Here is a 14,285-nt window from a genome sequence, read left to right as displayed (position 1 = left end):
TTTCATGTTTTCAAAACCAAAGCTCTAGCACAAATATAGCAATCGATGCTTTCCTCTTTGAAGGACCTTTCTTTTACTTTTATGTTGAGTCAGTTCACCTATTTCTCTCCACCTCAAGAAGCAAACACTTGTGTGAATTGTGCATTGATTCTTACATACTTGCTTATTGTACTTGTTATATTGCTTTGCGTTGACAATTATCCATGAGATATACATGTTACAAGTTGAAAGCAACCGCTGAAACTTAATCTTCCTTTGTGTTGCTTCAATACCTTTACTATGAATTTATTGCTTTATGAGTTAACTCTTATGCAAGACTTATTGATGCCTGTCTTGAAAGTGCTATTCATGAAAAGTCATTGCTTTATGATTCAGTTGTTTACTCATGTCATTACCATTGTTTTGATTGCTGCATTCATTACATATGTTTACAAATAGTATGATCAAGGTTATGATGGCATGTCACTTCAGAAATTATCTTTGTTATCGTTTCACCTGCTCGGGACGAGCAGAACTAAGCTTGGGGATGCTTGATACGTCTCCGACGTATCGATAATTTCTTATGTTCTATGCCATATTATTGATGATACCTACATGTTTTATGTACACTTTATGTCATATTCATGCATTTTCTGGAACTAACCTATTAACAAGATGCCGAAGAGCCGGTTCTCGTTTTCTCGCTGTTTTTGGTTCCGTAAATCCTAGTAAAGAAATATTCTCGGAATTGGACGAAATCAAGACCCGGGGTCCTATTTTTCCCGGAGCCTTCCGGAACACCCGAGAGCCGCCGGAGGGAAGCCCCGGGGGCCCCACACCACACCCCGGCGCGGCCGGAGGGGGGCCGCGCCGCCCTATGGTGTGGGCCCCCAGGCCCCCTCCGAGGCTGCCCTTCCGCCTATTTAAAGCCTCCGTCGCGAAAAACCACGATACGGAAAACCTTCCAGAGCCGCCGCCATCGCGAAGCCAAGATCTGGGGGACAGGAGTCTCTGTTTCGGCACCCTGCCGGAGCGGGGAAGTGCCCCCGGAAGGCTTCTCCATCGACACCGCTGCCATCTCCACCGCCATCTTCATCACCGCTGCTGCTCCCATGAGGAGGGAGTAGTTCTCCATCGAGGCTCGGGGCTGTACCGGTAGCTATGTGGTTCATCTCTCTCCTATGTACTTCAATACAATAATCTCATGAGCTGCCTTACATGATTGAGATTCATATGATGATGCTTGTAATCTAGATGTCGTTATGCTAGTCAAGTGAATTTTACTTATGTGATCTCCGGAGACTCCTTGTCCCACGTGTGTAAAGGTGACAAGTGTGTGCACCGTGTGGGTCTCTTAGGCTATATTTCACCGAATACTTATTCACCGTTATGAAGAGCATAGTGAAGTGCTTATTTATATCTCTTTATGATTGCAATGTGTTTTGTATCACAATTTATCTATGTGCTACTCTAGCAATGTTATTAAAGTATTTTTATTCCTCCTGCACGGTGTAATGGTGACAGTGTGTGCATCCGTGTTAGTACTTGGCGTATGCTATGATCATGATCTCTTGTAGATTGTGAAGTTAACTATTGCTATGATAGTATTGATGTGATCTATTCCTCCTACATAGTGTGAAGGTGACAGTGTGCATACTATGTTAGTACTTGGTTTAGTCGAATTGATCTTTCTTGCACTCTAAGGTTATTTAAATATGAACATTGAATTGTGGAGCTTGTTAACTCCGGCATTGAGGGTTCGTGTAATCCTACGCAATGTGTTCATCATCCAACAAGAGTGTAGAGTATGCATTTATCTATTCTGTTATGTGATCAATGTTGAGAGTGTCCACTAGTGAAAGTCTAATCCCTAGGCCTTGTTCCTAAATACTGCTATCGCTGCTTGTTTACTGTTTTACTGCGTTACTACTGCTGCGTTACTATTGCTGCGTTACTACTGCTTGTTTACTGTCCTGGGCAAAGCACTTTTCTGGTGCCGTTGCTACTACTTATTTATACCACCTGTATTTCACTATCTCTTCGCCGAACTAGTGCACCTATTAGGTGTGTTGGGGACACAAGAGACTTCTTGCTTTGTGGTTGCAGGGTTGCATGAGAGGGATATCTTTGACCTCTTCCTCCCCGAGTTCGATAAACCTTGGGTGATCCACTTAAGGGAAACTTGCTGCTGTTCTACAAACCTCTACTCTTGGAGGCCCAACACTGTCTACAAGAATAGAAGCTCCCGTAGACATCAAGCACTTTTCTGGCGCCGTTGCCGGGGAGGAAAGGTAAAAGGCACTCATACTCCGGTCTCGGGTAAAGTACTTTTCCGGCGCCGTTGTGTGTGTGCTCGAAGCTATTTCCTTTAGATCCTGCAATTGCATCTTTTTGTTTCTTGTTTACACTAGTTTGGCATAATGGACAACAATGAGCTTCTTATTCTATTTCCTGATTTAAGACATGGATGGTTTGATGCGAAAATTAAAAAACCTATGGAATCTTATTTGCATGCTGGTAGTAATATTAGTATGAACGCTTTGAACACCATTGTTGATAATGATATAGAAAGTTCTAAGCTTGGGGAAGCTGGTTTTCATGATCTTTTTAGTCCCCCAAGCATTGAGGAGAAAATTTTCTTTGATGATACTTTGCCTCCTATTTATGATGATTATAATGATAGTGGTCTTTTGGTGCCACCTACTATGGAGAGTAAATTTTGTTGTGATTATACTATGCCTCCTACACTTGATGAAAATAATAATGATAGCTACTTTGTTGAATTTGCTCCTACTACAATTAATAAGAATAACTATGCTTATGTTGGGAGTAGTAATAATTTTATGCATGAGACTCATGATAAGAATGCTTTATGTGATAGTTATATTGTTTAGTTTGCTCATGTTGCTACTGAAAGTTATTATGAGAGAGGAAAATATGGTTGTAGAAATTTTCATGTTACTAAAACACCTCTCTATGTGCTGAAATTTTTGAAGCTATACTTGTTTTATCTTCCTATGCTTGTTACTTTGCTCTTCATGAACTTGTTTATTTACAAGATTCCTATGCATAGGAAGCATGTTAGACTTAAATATGTTTTTGAATTTGCCTCTTGATGCTCTCTTTTGCTTCACATACTATCTTTTGCGAGTGCATCATTAAAACTGTTGAGCCCATCTTAACGGCTATAAAACATATTTACGCAGATCCTTCGCTTAGAGATGCAGTTATACATACCGATGCTCACCGACTCACAACGTGAATACAGGCCGGCCGTAGGTTCGCAGTACGTGTTATTTTCGTAGTAGAGTCCATGCTTGACCGAGACATGACTATGTCTTATGGGACCTCCCTTGCATAGGATCGCCAATAGACCTCCGATCGAAACATGAGCCTACAAGCCAAGCAGGCGGCAACGGCAAAGCAGGAACCTGAAAGAGACGGGACGGTCAGGGAGAGTAGAGTGGCAGCCAACGCGGATGGCCCTATCACTCTGCTTCCTCCCCGCTTCCTACCGGCAAGCACAAATCAAGCCAGACCACCAGCTCCCTCCTTGCCTGCTAAGACTGCACCAGCCTCTCTCGCTCTGCTTAAATAGGCCATTTTCGTCAACTCTACACCAGTCCATTTCACGCGCGCGATCCAAGAAAAACACTAGGCAAAGGCAACAGACGTACGTACAGATACAGCAGACGAGAGCTGCGAGGCTCGACGGACGACGGTGATTTTGCTCTCTAGCTTCTCCTCCGCTCGCTTGTACGTACGTAGGGGCCGGGTACGCGCGGTTGGATGGCGGCAGGTACACAGCTGTCGTCCAGAGCAGCTTCCGGAGTTGTCCTCCTCCTCGCCGTCCTCCTCGCAGGTGAGTTCCGCCAATCTTGATGCAAAATTTTGTACTACGTAGTAGTAGTATAACTTGAGCGCGGGACGATGGAGGTGCACCTATTGCGAGATAGGTTATGGTGGTCACTCACTCACTCATCCAGCTTCTCTTCCATGTTCTGCCATTCTTGCTTCTATGCTCTCGTCGGCAATCTTTCGCTCCGCCATTTGAGCTGCACGTCCAAGATCCTGCAGGAGCTCTATCTAATCAGGAGCCTTCAGTTCCTGGTATCTTCAGTATCGCCGCTTGAACGATTACTAACTAACCTGTATGTTCTTGTGCTATTCAGAACGCTTACAAAAGAGCATAATTTCTTCGACACCTATTTTACCATTTCGCAAGTCGTCCGTGCCAGCTTGTGACCAGTGGTTGCGTTCGCTGGTACTATTATCTTAGACTACTTTGGTGGTTGCATTTGCTGGAATTGTCCATTTGTCCTAGACTATTCAGCAGGTGTGCATCTACTGAGATTAATCATATCTAGGTGTGTTGGTGGTTATGGCTGATCGTATCATACAAACCTGACCTGAGGACACTAGCTTGATTCCCTTTATCTAAGTGCTCCACAGCCTAAGTTAGACGACAAAACCGTATCAACAAATCCACTTTAAATGATACGCTAATCTTTTGATTATTCGAGAAAAAATATAAAAATATATACTTATATCAGCTTTCACTCTTTCTTTACAAAAGCCTAAGGTACCCCCATGTTGGCATTTCTTCCTCCTCCTCTCCCAATTTCCCGCATCTGATCTGCTCCCGAGCTGTACTAGTTGCTTTCTTCACAAAGTTTCTCTGGAAAGCCAGGCTTTGATAATTTTTTATCCTGCAGTCTGCAGATAATTCAATTTCTTATGTTAGCAACTTGCTAATAGTCCAATAAAGCTGTATGTTGGTACTACACTCCCTATCGCCTTACACCGATGGAATGATACATTCATGTTTGCTACACGTTGTTATTTGCCATCTTTTTCTTTTGACAATTAATGGATTTTACATTCATATCTTATGCTAGCAGTCTGCAGCTAATTACATTTCTTATGCTAGCTAGCAACTAGCCAATAGTCCAGTAAAGTGTTCACCGGCAGTGCACGTGGAATTAGAACAGTTGGATTTTAATTAGATCTTGGTAGTGGATCTGCCACAACTTGGCCATGTGGTGCAGCGAAATGTTGCTTACATTGGATCACGCACTCCCCGATCTCTTTAAGTATGGAAGCATGTCTAGCTAGTTCTATGTTGGTACTGCACTCCCTATCTCCTTACACTGATGGAATGATAAATTATGAGTTCGTGTTGGATACACGTTGTTATTTGCCATGTTTTTCTTTCGACCATTATCGAATAATCAAGAAAGTGCATAAAAACAGATTACATTATAGCAGCCGATCACTATGCAGTAGGGATGAAAATGGAGCGAAAAGTTTCCTATTTATCCAGAAAATATGGAAATCGAGCAAAAATATGGCAATAAGAACGCAATTTCGTGGAACAGAAACAGAATCCAAATTCTTTTCGCGAAAACGGCGAAACTGACATGGAAACATTTTGCTTATGTCTAATGTGCAATTTCCACTCCAGGGTTCGATATGCATGACCAATCGAGTAGGCCTAATATGTAACCTTGTCAAGCTGAACCTTTAAAGAGGATCAAAACAGAGGACCACGTAAACCCTTCAATAGTACAAGGAAGCTTTCATGGTTTAACACTTCTATTATCCAGTATATTGAGCAGACGCGTTAGGGTTGGGATCAAGTTTGTTGGTTTCTTGTGTTGCTTGCTCTTTTCTTCATGATTTAAGATGTCTCTTCGTTATTGGCAAACATGCGTTTTTTTGCTTCGAGTTCATACCATATTAGGTCCATAGCTACTGACAATATCTATTTTTCTATTTCTTTTTGGTGTTATATTATACATTTGTTTCCGTTTTAGAGAAAAAAATATAAACACAAATGTGACACCACCTAGTTTTCGCTCCATTTTTATCCCTACTATGCAGTAAGACCAACAATTAACTTGCAGAGCAAGTGCTGGCGGCGGAGGCCTTGTCCATCGGAGTCAACTACGGGCAGATCGCCAACAACCTCCCTTCGCCAGCACGGGTGTCCTCGCTGCTCCGCTCACTCAAGATCAGCAAGGTGAAGCTCTACGACGCCGACCCCCGCGTCCTGCACGCGTTCCTCGGCACGGGCGTTGAGTTCGTGGTCGGCATCGGCAACGAGCACGTCCCGGCGATGGTGAGCCCCGCCACGGCGCAGGCGTGGCTCCAGCAGCACGTGGCGCCGCACCTCCACGCCGGCGCGCGCATCACCTGCATTACCGTCGGCAACGAGGTGTTCAAGGGCAACGACACCGTCCTGCAGGCCAGCCTCCTCCCGGCCATGCACTCCGTGCACCAGGCGCTCGGCACGCTCGGCCTGCAGGGACGCGTGAACGTCACCACCGCGCACTCGCTGGACATCATGGGCGCCTCCTACCCGCCCTCCGCCGGCGCGTTCCACCCGGGTGCCGTCTCGCACCTGCGGCCGTTCCTCAGCTTCCTGTCCGCTACGAGGGCCCCGTTCCTCATCAACTGCTACCCGTTCTTCGCCTACAAGGACGACCCGGCGCGCGTGCCGCTGGACTACGTGCTCTTCCAGCCCAACGCTGGCGTCACCGATCCCAACACCGGGCTCAACTACGACAACATGCTCTACGCGCAGGTGGACGCCGTGTACACCGCCATCCAGGCCATGGGGCACACGGACATCCACGTCAAGGTCTCCGAGACGGGATGGCCGTCCCGGGGCGACCCCGACGAGCATGGCGCCACGCCAGAGCACGCCGGGACCTACATTGGGAACCTCCTGAGGAGGATCGAGATGAAGCAGGGCACACCGTTGAGGCCGGCGGTGCCCATCGACGTCTATGTCTTCGCGCTCTTCAACGAGAACCTCAAGCCTGGGCCTGCGTCGGAGCGCAACTACGGGCTGTTCTACCCCGACGGCAGGCCGGTTTACAACGTTGGCCTGCGCGGCTACCTCCCGCCCATGGCGGATTCGCAAGGAACACGGCAGGTGCAGTTTCTTCATATAAATTTTTTCACTTCTCCACCATTTGTTTTTTACGGAGTGACTAATTTTAGTTAGAGTGAGAACTGACTTAACTCTCATTTAGACGATATATCATGGAACTTTAGTTGCAACTCATGACTAATACAAAATTTAAAGCAATTTAACAGTTTGAATTACTTCTTTCAGTTGCAAACTATGCGGCAAGTATTAAAATCTCAGCTGCAACCTTATATGCAACTAAAGGAAATATTTAGTTGCAACTCAATTAGCATGAATCCCAATGCAATCCAAAGGTTTGGAAGAATCAGTTGACTCAGAATTAGCTTAATTTTCAGTCGACTCCTAAACCATCAGATGGCACTGTGATTCCTGCTAACATGGGCTGCAACTAGGATATTTTTTTTTAGTTACACACAGGATTGTATTGAGGGAAAATTCTGAACCGTTCGATTGCTTCATGATTCATGGTAGTTATGAGTTGCAACATAGGTTGTAGATATCTCTAACCGTTCGATTGATATTTGAATGTGTGATTCATGCTAATTACGAATTGTAGCGTGTTTTGCAACTGAGATTAGATATGTCACTTGACTCAGAATTAACTTAATTCTTATCCAAGAACTAGTCTTTATATAAGTGAAATCTGCACCATACACACTTGTCTGTAGCTCCATAATATATATATTGCACTTAGCGGATGCATCATCAAACACTAAACTCCTTATCCCGAAATATACTATACTCGCACGTTCCCTCTTTGCACTATGTTTTTATTATAGTATTCTATATATATAGACAGTGACGAACCACCACCTGGGTTGTGCTTTCGCAGGTGATTCATCTGCTAATCCTTATCGCCATGGCGTCAGTCGCCTTCGCATTGTCATGACAGCATCCATCAGCAATCAGCTACCGTGATTAGCCAGAGCTGAACTGGGTCACTGAACTGACGATACGATCCAGTGCAATTTGGATGTATTCTGGTGGCGTTGGGGATTTGCTTCATACTCGGATCAGTTTAGATCTAACTGAAGCTTGGACGTCATAACTCAAGAAGCTTGGACGTCATCGACTTCAAACATAATTCTTACTTTGTCACTTCGAGGGAGAAACAGTCACACGGACAGGAAGCGTTTATGGATCGATGATACGGAGTAGCTAGCGAATGATCCGTACATTAAATTTCTTGGGTAAACAAATTCAACTGTATTGTTTCTGATGTTCAAGTCTGGACACATCTTTATGCGATCTTTAGTCATTCGTACGATGCAATACACATACTCTGATGCTACTGCTTGCTACTTTCAATCATACCTACCTTATTTCAGAATGCTACGTCCCATCATATTGATCCTTGAAAATAAGAACAGATGAATAATATCCCCTTTCTCAAAATAACTTGCTCCGCTTTTTTTAGATAGATAAAGTTGAGCTAGTTATTTTGGGACGGGGGGTAACAAATGCCTACGAATAAACCAAGGAACTTGACATTAACTCTCCTCAAGTCTCATTAATCTAGACTCTATAATGCTCATGTCTCGGCCACAGTTTAATGAGCATTATCCTTTACATTTCCTACTAGCCCTCAGTCGGGAGTAATATCATCCCTGGTTCCCGTGTCATGCTCTTAATTTTGATTTCTTTGCTTCTGTCCGTTGAGCTACAGCTATCTATACAATTTTGCAGACTAATGTTACATATATGTACAGCAGCCGCAGTACCTTCATCCATAGAATTAAACCAACCTCTTCTGCAAAAATTTCACAGAATATCAGCAGGCGCCAGAACCATTCAGTCTCTCATCTAGGCATTCTGCCCACTTGGTTGAATGGTTCAGTCAGATCTATCCTACACCCAGGAAGGATCAGCAAGCCAGACCAAAGAACCATCCATGCATGATATGAATTTCAAGTATAGCCATCATTAACATCAGTCTGACTCAATCTTCTTAAATCGCCTTTCCCACTCCTTCACATCATATTCCTGATCCAATAGATCCTTTTCGGTTGTGTAGACAATCTCATCTGGTGTAATCACCTTCCGTTGAGCCATGTCGCGTGCACTGAGCAACTGAAAAGCCAGAAAGCACTAGCTAAATTTATGCCACTAAATAACAGAAAGGAAAAAAACAAGAGTTTAAGTTGTAAGAAATCAATAAAGGCAACCTAGAAAGCAAGTTGATGAAAAGATGACAACCAACTAAGATTAATACTGTACAGTACTAACTAATAGTGAAGCATGCGACTAGAATATATGTGTAATGCTAATTATCAAGCTTGTCATATATTTTCACTTTATACCAACAACAGAGTAGCCACTATTTACTGCACCCTGTAGCTGTTGACAAGAGATGATCAAGTTGCGGAACAATTCCACTTGCTGTTGTACGTTAAGCCCATCAAAAGTGGTAGTACTCTTATTCGGATCTTATGATGCATGGGAAGTTGGGAACTAGGAGCAAATAACTGACCTCAACAAATTTCAGCCTATCAGGTTAAAGGGAAAATGCTCTGGACTATACCTGGCTTTTCTCCAAACATGTCTACGTGTGTGTAAATAGCAACAATATAAAGTTTGTTGAGCTCAAGTTTGCTGGACTTAAATTTTCAGTTAAATCAAACAGATAGCTATACACTTTTTATTGTTACCTTTCTTCTGAGAGAAGGCTCTGGCGAAACCAGTTCCTGGGCTCTTTCTTCTCTGGCCTTGTTCCTCCTTGCAATGTCATTGTTGGTCTTACGTAGCAGCAACCATCTAAATAATGGTATTGCAAAAAGGAGCCAGCATATATCTGCAAACAATCATGCGGTATCAGTATGGCATTAATAATATTCATCATATGATGAACACATGATTCATATATCCAACAGCTACATCAATGACATACAGAAGTCCTAAATTTCCTTCAGAAAACAGGAAGGGTGCATGATTTCTTTCAGCTGTATGCGTTGCAAAAATGAGTAATGGAAGGATTGGTACCAAGTACCAACCCATTTATAAAGAAATAATCAGGAAGGGTAAGCACAGCTATACCTGAAGCAACGGAAATAGCTGTGCAGCAAATGAGATAAGCCCACCAGGCGTCATTGTCATTTGCCTTCACGATGAATACTAATTTAGTAAGTGAGATTTCAATACAACGAAATGATACTTCAAAGGAAGAATTATAATCCTTACTTCAATAAGTTTCCCAGAATAATGACACCAAAAAGATTGAGTCCTCCCAGACCAGCAACCATTGCCCTCTCTGATGCATTTGCTTTACTGTAAAATAACCAGGTTGCATATGAAGACAAACAGCAAGGACAAAAGGACATAATTCAGATTTCAAGATAGCAAATTTAGAGCTGATGATGAATACCCTCTAATGCATCAAACAGAAACACAAAAAATATTTATCCCTGGACTCTGGACTCCACTGCAGCTCATTGTGTAATGTGAGACATATCATTCCAAGGAAAACTTTGCCATCCAAATATGCTAGTTATACAAGTTTAGGGTGAAATAGCAACTATGGAGTAGAAGTAATTTGAAGGATAAAGCTTCAAATGACTAAAATTGAATACCAACCTGAATTCCCATGGTTTCTCTTCCATAAATCTTTCGATGCTACTGAACATTGTAGACCATTTTGTACCAACATATTCTCTGCTCACACCTCCTTTCGATGAAGCAGTAAGTTGCAGCGATGGGAATCTATAAAGAATATTTCCCTACCGACAAAAAAAAAGATTATTTTAAAACATATTTGAGATTTCAAAGTTGATCAATTCAAGCAAGTTGTGTTTAAGTTCACAGGCAGTTATGTCGAGCATGCCATGTTCAGTAAGCAATGAGGTTGAAAGTGTCAGAATTGAGAAGAGCGATATAGGGCCATATGATTAATGGCGGTTCTCTAAGTGCAATATACTAGGAAAATGTAGACCTGCTCATCAACTTCTGGATGTCCCTGGAAGCGTAAAAGAACTGGAAGAATAAACGATTCATCATCCTGCACCAAAAGGTAGAACGGGTATGATGAGACTGAACTCCATCCCTAATTTATTTGGAAATTTTGTTACACTAGCATTATCTTGATAATCAACTACTCACTATTGCTACAAATGTAGGTCCTTTTAGAATCTGTACCAGACAAACATTTCTAGGTTTCAACATCTAAAATGAAAGGATTACTAGCATCCAAACATCAATATTATTCTTATATGTGCCAACATATTTGCACAGAAATTGCTTGTTCATGTGTCACCTTGAAGACTGTCAATGACATAAAAGACATGTACTCCCTCCGATCCCTTTTAATCGACTCCGATTAAGTATAACTTTCTACTAAATCCAAGTCAATTAAAAGGGATTGGAGGGAGTACTATAAATCAGAGGAGTGGGTAATTAAACTTGATATATTTACTATTCAAAGGACAAGTGAAAAACTAAATCAGATCTAACAGAAACAAATAATACTTAATAGCACTCTGGAACAGAAGTTATATGCCTTAGACTGCTCTGAAGGTGCTGATACATCAAGATATGGTGCCAGTTCTTCTGCCGTAACAACTCCACCATTTGATGAAATATACTGCCCAATCTGTGAATTTATCCAAGGATACACATGAAATTTGCTACAGAAAAGTAACAAAAAAATAGCTGGTCATGATAAGGTCAAACAGAAGCAGCTATGTGCTCTACGAGAAATCCTTTACCATCTTCCACCTTGTATCTTCAAGCCCCTCATTAGGATTGCCATCCCCAAATACAAATGAAAACACCTGCACAGCATTGATTTAGACAATATACAGTTTCAAACGCACCTACGCCAGCCAGCATTACCCAGTCAAATGAGCAATCAAGCCAAACCCTATTAAGTTACCGATTCTATAAAGTTCATCCCGTTCTCTTTTTCGACCCGCCGCCTCCTAGAGGAACCTGCATCCAAGTACCTGTGGAGGACACAGGAGACTGCATTGAAAATGATGTCTACACAATTAATTTATGTTCACGCGGAAAGTTATAATTTCATCAAATCCCCAACTCGACTTACCAAAATAGATCTGTTGGGAGGAACATGGTAGATCCATAGGATCTGCGCCGTCTGCCACGATTATCTTCATCACTGCTATTAGAAGAGGAAGTGGTATCACTGGATGGGAAACGGAGGATAAATGACTAAACTGCTAAAGTTCCGAAAACACAAAATAAAACAGTAATAATTTGTTAACACGGGCAGAATCTTTGAAACTGGGTAGAATGGCATCTACTGACTAATAATAGGTATCGTATTTTTTCAACGGAAGGGATGAGGGATCACTTTGTTGTATGTAGACAAAGAGAGTGAAGCCCTACCAATCTACAGTGGCCACATAGATTAAGTCATTTAACGGTTTCGATATGGAGTGATTTACAGAAAATCAGTTGCAGCAATTTGAATGCTAGACAAAGAAGACAACAGTGTGCCTGAATCGCTTTGGAAGGTAGATAATCAGTTGCACACCTAAGTCGGTCTTGCAATAGCATACATACCTGGAGCTGGAGAGGATGGCAATGATGGTAGTGTATACAATCACAATGGAGGCAACTAGTGCGGTCCCAAAAGACACCCGCACCACATAGGCGCCCACTTCCTGCAAAGAAGCAAAACATGACCAGAAATCATCAGCACCGGCTTCACATGAATGAATTGAGAAAGCCGGCTGGTTGCCTCTACATCCAGCACCTTAGCTTTGTCGACGAGTGGCTCGACCCGCATTCTGAATGACTTGCCGGCGAGCTTGGCCCTGTAGTCCTTGGGGAAGACGTAGAGCACCTCTCCTTCCCCCGAAACCTAGGAGGATTTCACACTGAGATCATCGCGGACCCAACGGGCGGGCCACAAATTAAAGTGGGTAAGGGGGGGCGGTATGAGAGGAGCACCTCGAGGAAGCCGCCGGTGTCCGCCGCGAGAGCCTGGAGCGCGCGCTCGGCCTGGTCGACCTGCAGGCCGGCGCGGGAGGAGACGTCCCCGATGGTGACGCGGCCGCCGAAGTGGTCGACGGCGTCCATGGCGCGGTCGCGCACGTCGGGCGGGAGGCGGTCCGTCTCCACGGCGCCGCCGGGGCGCGCGAGGCTCGGCGCGTCGACGGTGCCTGCTCGCGCCCTCACGGAGGGGCGCCATGGTGAAGGGAGGCGGGCGTGGGCGACGCGGAGGTTGTGGGGCGGCAGAGGGGGGGATAGAAGGAATGGGGCGTGGCGAGGGGGCCTGCGGTGGGCATGGGGAGGCGGGCAGAGGCGGAGGTGGAGATGGAGGGATAGGGCGGCGGCGGCGGCCATGGATGGCGTGGCTGGGGTTTAGGAGGTGGTGGTGGTGGTGCGCATCTTGCAGGGGAAGGGAGGAGTGGCTGTGGAAGGAAGCGAGGAAGAGGAAGCGGTGATGGTGTGTGCCGCTTGTGGCCACGAGATCGGATTTCGGCGCCGCGCCAGGGTTCGTTCGACCGGGGTTGCTGGCCGGGTGAACTCTGACTTGGTTCGTCGTTTTCAAAGAAGAAGAACGCAACTTTTTTGCTAGAGAAAATTGCTTCTATACCATCGACTACTTCGTCAATGGCTCATTTGCCATTCAACAAAGCACCAATGCTCATGTACCAAACACAAACAAATTTCGCTGCTTATTTGCCATCGCCGTTAGTCCATCGTTAGAATGACTCCGTTTTCCTGTCAGTCTATCTAAAAATGACAATCTTGCCCTCAGTTCATAGAATAGAAAAGAGGGCTGAGAAGGAAAATAAGGAAAACAAGTCCCTCACTGTGCCTGACCTTCCCGCTCACGGGACGCACCTCGCGCCCATGGCGGAACCGCCGCCTCCGCCGCTCCCCCAGCACCTGGCGTCGCTCACGGCGTCCCTGCCGCCTCCGCAGGTTCCAGTCGCCGCTGCGCGTCCACACCTCGCCTCCACCGCGTCCTGCTCGACACGGCGCGTAATGGCAGATGCGCCGCCGACCCTCCCTCTGCCTCGGCCGCTGCTTCCCCAACCGTCGCGGCCGGACGTTCCCGTCGCAGTCGCGCCTCCATCCCTCTCGTCCGCAACATCTTCAACGGCCTCCGCCCATATGCTAGCAGCGCCAATTTCTCCCCCAGACTATGTCGCCCATAACCCTAGGATTGGGGATTCTGGCCAGGTGGAGAGCGGTAGTGCGGCAGTGGCGTCGACGGCTGAGGCCCTCCCCGAGATTACCAAGCCCCATCAGGAGGACGACGTGGGTGAAGAATGTGACTCCATCTCCCTCTCTGCAATTTGCGCTAGGTAAAATTTCCTTGGATTATTTCTATTTTTGCTGCAGTTTTGGATAGGAGAGTGCAATATTGACATGGTTGCATGATCCATAGGATGATCCAATCGTG

The 14,285-nt window shown here is 44.8% G+C and overlaps 2 protein-coding genes across 2 annotated transcripts; one reads left to right on the top strand and one right to left on the bottom strand.

Annotated features, from left to right (window-relative positions):
- Positions 1 to 3,768: 3,768 nt before the first annotated feature.
- On the top strand, positions 3,769 to 7,805 carry LOC124690089 (glucan endo-1,3-beta-glucosidase 14-like). The gene is made up of 3 exons (XM_047223524.1): positions 3,769 to 3,841; positions 5,886 to 6,919; positions 7,749 to 7,805. The coding sequence occupies exons 1-3, from the start codon at positions 3,769 to 3,771 to the stop codon at positions 7,803 to 7,805; spliced, it is 1,164 nt and encodes a 387-aa protein (XP_047079480.1).
- Positions 7,806 to 8,387: 582 nt separating this feature from the next.
- LOC124692330 (uncharacterized protein At5g03900, chloroplastic-like) lies at positions 8,388 to 13,231 on the bottom strand. Its single transcript, XM_047225678.1, is given in 14 exon segments — positions 8,388 to 8,986; positions 9,565 to 9,692; positions 9,695 to 9,707; positions 9,950 to 10,013; positions 10,094 to 10,180; positions 10,487 to 10,629; positions 10,842 to 10,907; positions 11,406 to 11,498; positions 11,614 to 11,679; positions 11,781 to 11,850; positions 11,952 to 12,023; positions 12,431 to 12,531; positions 12,624 to 12,731; positions 12,821 to 13,231. Coding segments are annotated over 14 exon segments (1,548 nt in total). The 5' UTR covers positions 13,217 to 13,231; the 3' UTR covers positions 8,388 to 8,845.
- Between the last annotated feature and the right edge of the window lie 1,054 nt (positions 13,232 to 14,285).

The sequence above is a fragment of the Lolium rigidum genome, chromosome 2 (genome assembly GCF_022539505.1).
Source record: "Lolium rigidum isolate FL_2022 chromosome 2, APGP_CSIRO_Lrig_0.1, whole genome shotgun sequence".
Classification (NCBI taxonomy): Eukaryota; Viridiplantae; Streptophyta; class Magnoliopsida; order Poales; family Poaceae; genus Lolium; species Lolium rigidum.
This window is presented reverse-complemented; position numbering and strand designations above follow the sequence as displayed.

Excerpts from the sequence above, each read along its gene's own strand:
- LOC124690089 (XM_047223524.1), top strand. The coding sequence starts at position 3,769 with ATGGCGGCAGGTACACAGCTGTCGTCCAGAGCAGCTTCCGGAGTTGTC. Across the intron at positions 3,842-5,885 it reads CCTCGCCGTCCTCCTCGCAG|AGCAAGTGCTGGCGGCGGAG; the intron begins GTGAGTTCCGCC and ends ATTAACTTGCAG. Across the intron at positions 6,920-7,748 it reads ATTCGCAAGGAACACGGCAG|GTGATTCATCTGCTAATCCT; the intron begins GTGCAGTTTCTT and ends GTGCTTTCGCAG.